A 3168-nucleotide genomic window follows, 5' to 3' on the forward strand; every position below is an offset into this window, starting at 1 on the left:
CAGTCCAGCTCCAGTCCAGTACCAGTCCAGCTCCAGTCCAGCTCCAGTCCAGCTCCAGTCCAGCTGTCCGGTTCATTAGGGGAGCTTCGAATGCATAATCAAACTGTGACACAGTCTGAAAAAACAAACTCTGGTCCTCCTACAAACCTACATCTGGGTTTGGTTGAAGTGAACTCTGGTACGTTTTGAATTCAGATGTGAATACTGAACGCATCAAAGACCACTCTAAAACCAGGGAGCACAGCACAGGGAATTCTGGGTAAATACAACCAAAAACACTCTAGTCAGTAGAGACCTACAGTGCCCAAACCCTCTTAWGAGACGCAAACCATCCAGAGAATTCATGAAGGAGAGCCGGGGACTTGCTGCTCTGCCCAGAGGATGAACTTACCGTTGAAGTTGACGGCTCTGATGTAGTCCAGCAGCAGGCGCCCCTCCACCGGGTCCATACTGCTGCAGACCCCGTGGCTGTTGGGACAGAGGTCCTGGTGCATGTTGTGCAGAGCGTAGGCAACGGCATAAACAGCATCAATCACAAACTGGACCTTCCCCTCCTGCTCGTAGGACGAGTCCTGACCAATTCGCTCGCCTCCTGCAGACAGATAGACCGTAATGAGGGAACACCTGAGACCTTCACACATCTCTCTCTCTCTCTCTCTGTCAGTACCTGTGCACTTCTTCTTGTCCGGGTCCAGTTTGATTCCGGGACGGGTCAATTTGCACCTGAAGTCGTCCTCCCAGAACTCGGCGAACCAGATGTTCCTGCGGTTGTTCTCCAGGGACCGAGACATGAAGTACTGATCAAAGCCTGTAGAACATACAAAACAGATGAGATCCCTCTAAAACCAGTGATTCTCAATTCCGGTCCTCAGTTCCCACTGCCTGCATGTTGTAGTCGGGTCTGTGCTCCAGAACATCATGATTGCATGACCTCCTCTGCAGCCATCAAGTGCTGCAGAAGGCTGTTAGTTAGTCACCCACTTAGTCAAATCAGGTGTGTGGCGTAAGGGAACCACCTATAACATGCAGGACAGTGGACCTTGAGGACTGGAATTGAGAAACACTGCTCTAGAATCCTCCAGAACCAGGTGATCCTTGACCAGGTGCATCCGGTTGTACCGTCAATCGAGGCCCGCTTGGGCAAGATGGTGACAGCGCCTTCTGCCATGTCTTCCAGCTCGGCGATTGGTGAGCTCTTGGCCCCCCAGCTGTCTGACCCAACAAACAGGAAGTGACCCGTCAGGTTAGCCTGCCTCGCCGCTTCAAGAACACGCCTACCAGAAAGAGAGAAAGAAGAATCAGCCTCAAGTCTTGTGACCACACCAACCAGGTGTCTCTGGTGGATTACTTGATGTCATCCTCGTTGGCGAAGATGATGACTCCTCTGGCGTTACTTGTCTCCATCAAACGTTTGATGATCTTATCGAACTCGCCCTCAGCTGGCTCTCGGGGGATCTTCACCGACTGGGCAATGCACACACCACCTGGTGGAGAGACATAGGCAGGTCAGAGGCAGGTGGTAGACGGGTCAGAGATGGGTGAGACAGGAGCGTCCCTACCGGCCTCTCTGGAGATCTGCATGAAGGCCTCGACGCCGCTCTCGCCGTAGTTGCCCTCGGATGCCAGCGTGGAGACGTAGTTCCAGCCCAGAGCCTTGACGATGTCCAGCATGGCCTGGGCCTGGTACGAGTCCGGCGGAACAACCCGGGAGAAGAAGTCATAGCGGTTGTTGTCGCTGAGCTCTGGAGCCGTGGACGCGTAGCTCACCTGAGGAATCTGGAATTCAGAACCAGAACCGGAACCCAGTTCAGAGGGACGAGTGGTGGAGCAGCAGAGACCAGAACCACTCAGACAGATTAATGTTGTGTAACAGCTGAGCTCAAAGTGGGCCAGCTCTTCAATCACATTAACACCCAGTGATTAACAGAGACCTTCTTAACGAGCGGACCTCGTTATTACAGCAACCTCATCATCATCATCCGAGGAAGAGGAGGAAGCATGAGCTGCAGATCTTCACATCATGGAAAACCATTCCCCTATCTAGTATGTTCTACTGGGTTTTATGATGCTCTACTGGGTTCTACTGGTTTTAACTGGGTGTTATGGTTCTCCCCTAAGCTCCAGTAGGTTGTACTGGGTTCCACTAGCCTCCATTGCGTCTTTATTATTCATTTCATGGAGGAAGTCATTCTGTCCACTTCACCAGGTTGGACATCTTTGGTAGAAGGTCTTCATGATGCTGATCTAACTGAAACTGTCCGCTGATGCTACACTCTGTCTCACCTCTCGTCTACTTTCCTCTACCAAATCCTCACCCGTCTCTCACCTCGAACAGCCGCAGGATGTTGGCCACCATGATGGACACGGAGCTGGCCGACGCTCCGATCACGCCCACCACCCTCTCCGGTTTGCGGATGAGGGGCGGCTCGCCGTTGGAGCAGCGGATGTCGGATGTGTCCTTCTGGATCAGCGCCTGGACGAAGGTGAGGGACTGCTCCAGGGCGTAGGTGTCCCTGGAGCAGGTGTCCAGGATGCGGGCGCCCAGTGTGATGTTGGGCAGCAGCTCGGCGTCGCCGTTGATCTGGTCCAGGGCGTACAACATGGCCTCCATGCGGTGGATGCCCTTCTCCTTCTTCAGCTCGCCGCAGTTCACACCGTGGGGGCCGCGGGCGTGGATGGGGAACAGCCCCCCCAGAGTGATGTCACCAGGCAGCTTTATGGAGTGGGGCTGGAAGTGCTGGTGTGATGCCCGCACCTGGCCCAATGGGTCACCGGTCCAGATCCAGAGAGGCAGCAGGAGGCGGGGCCACAGGGCAACAAGGCGACCAGTGGCAACGTCAGGACAGAGGGACAAAGGGGCGTGGCCTGATGATGTCATGCTGAGGCGACGTTCAGCATGGACCGTTCATCCTGACACGGACACCTGGGGACACGTCAACCAGTCAACGAGATGGAACACGACCCGATACAAGTCACGACATGGGTCAGTCGTGACCCCATACGGGTCATGGGTTATGACCCGTATGGGGTCACGACTGACCTGTGACCCGATACAAGTCACGACTGACCCATGACTCATGGGTCAGTCACAGGTCACGACTGACCTGTGACCCGATACGAGTCACGACTGACCTGTGACCCGATACGAGTCACGACTGACCTGTGACC

At 54.7% G+C, this 3168-nt stretch overlaps 1 protein-coding gene across 2 annotated transcripts in view; it reads right to left on the reverse strand.

Annotated features, from left to right (window-relative positions):
* The window catches only part of grm6a (glutamate receptor, metabotropic 6a), a 12053-nt gene that overhangs the window by 7410 nt on the left and 1475 nt on the right, over positions 1-3168 (reverse strand). For both annotated transcript variants that reach the window (XM_008402331.2, XM_017303223.1), the window contains exons 2-7: positions 2327-2923; positions 1560-1776; positions 1349-1484; positions 1120-1274; positions 668-808; positions 392-592 (exon numbers count right to left, since the gene is read on the reverse strand). In XM_008402331.2, the coding sequence (XP_008400553.1) occupies positions 392-592; positions 668-808; positions 1120-1274; positions 1349-1484; positions 1560-1776; positions 2327-2878 (1402 nt within the window). In that variant the 5' untranslated portion in view covers positions 2879-2923. The remainder of the gene's footprint in view (positions 1-391; positions 593-667; positions 809-1119; positions 1275-1348; positions 1485-1559; positions 1777-2326; positions 2924-3168) is intronic.

This window comes from Poecilia reticulata, unplaced genomic scaffold, assembly GCF_000633615.1.
Source record: "Poecilia reticulata strain Guanapo unplaced genomic scaffold, Guppy_female_1.0+MT scaffold_212, whole genome shotgun sequence".
NCBI classification, from domain to species: domain Eukaryota; kingdom Metazoa; phylum Chordata; class Actinopteri; order Cyprinodontiformes; family Poeciliidae; genus Poecilia; species Poecilia reticulata.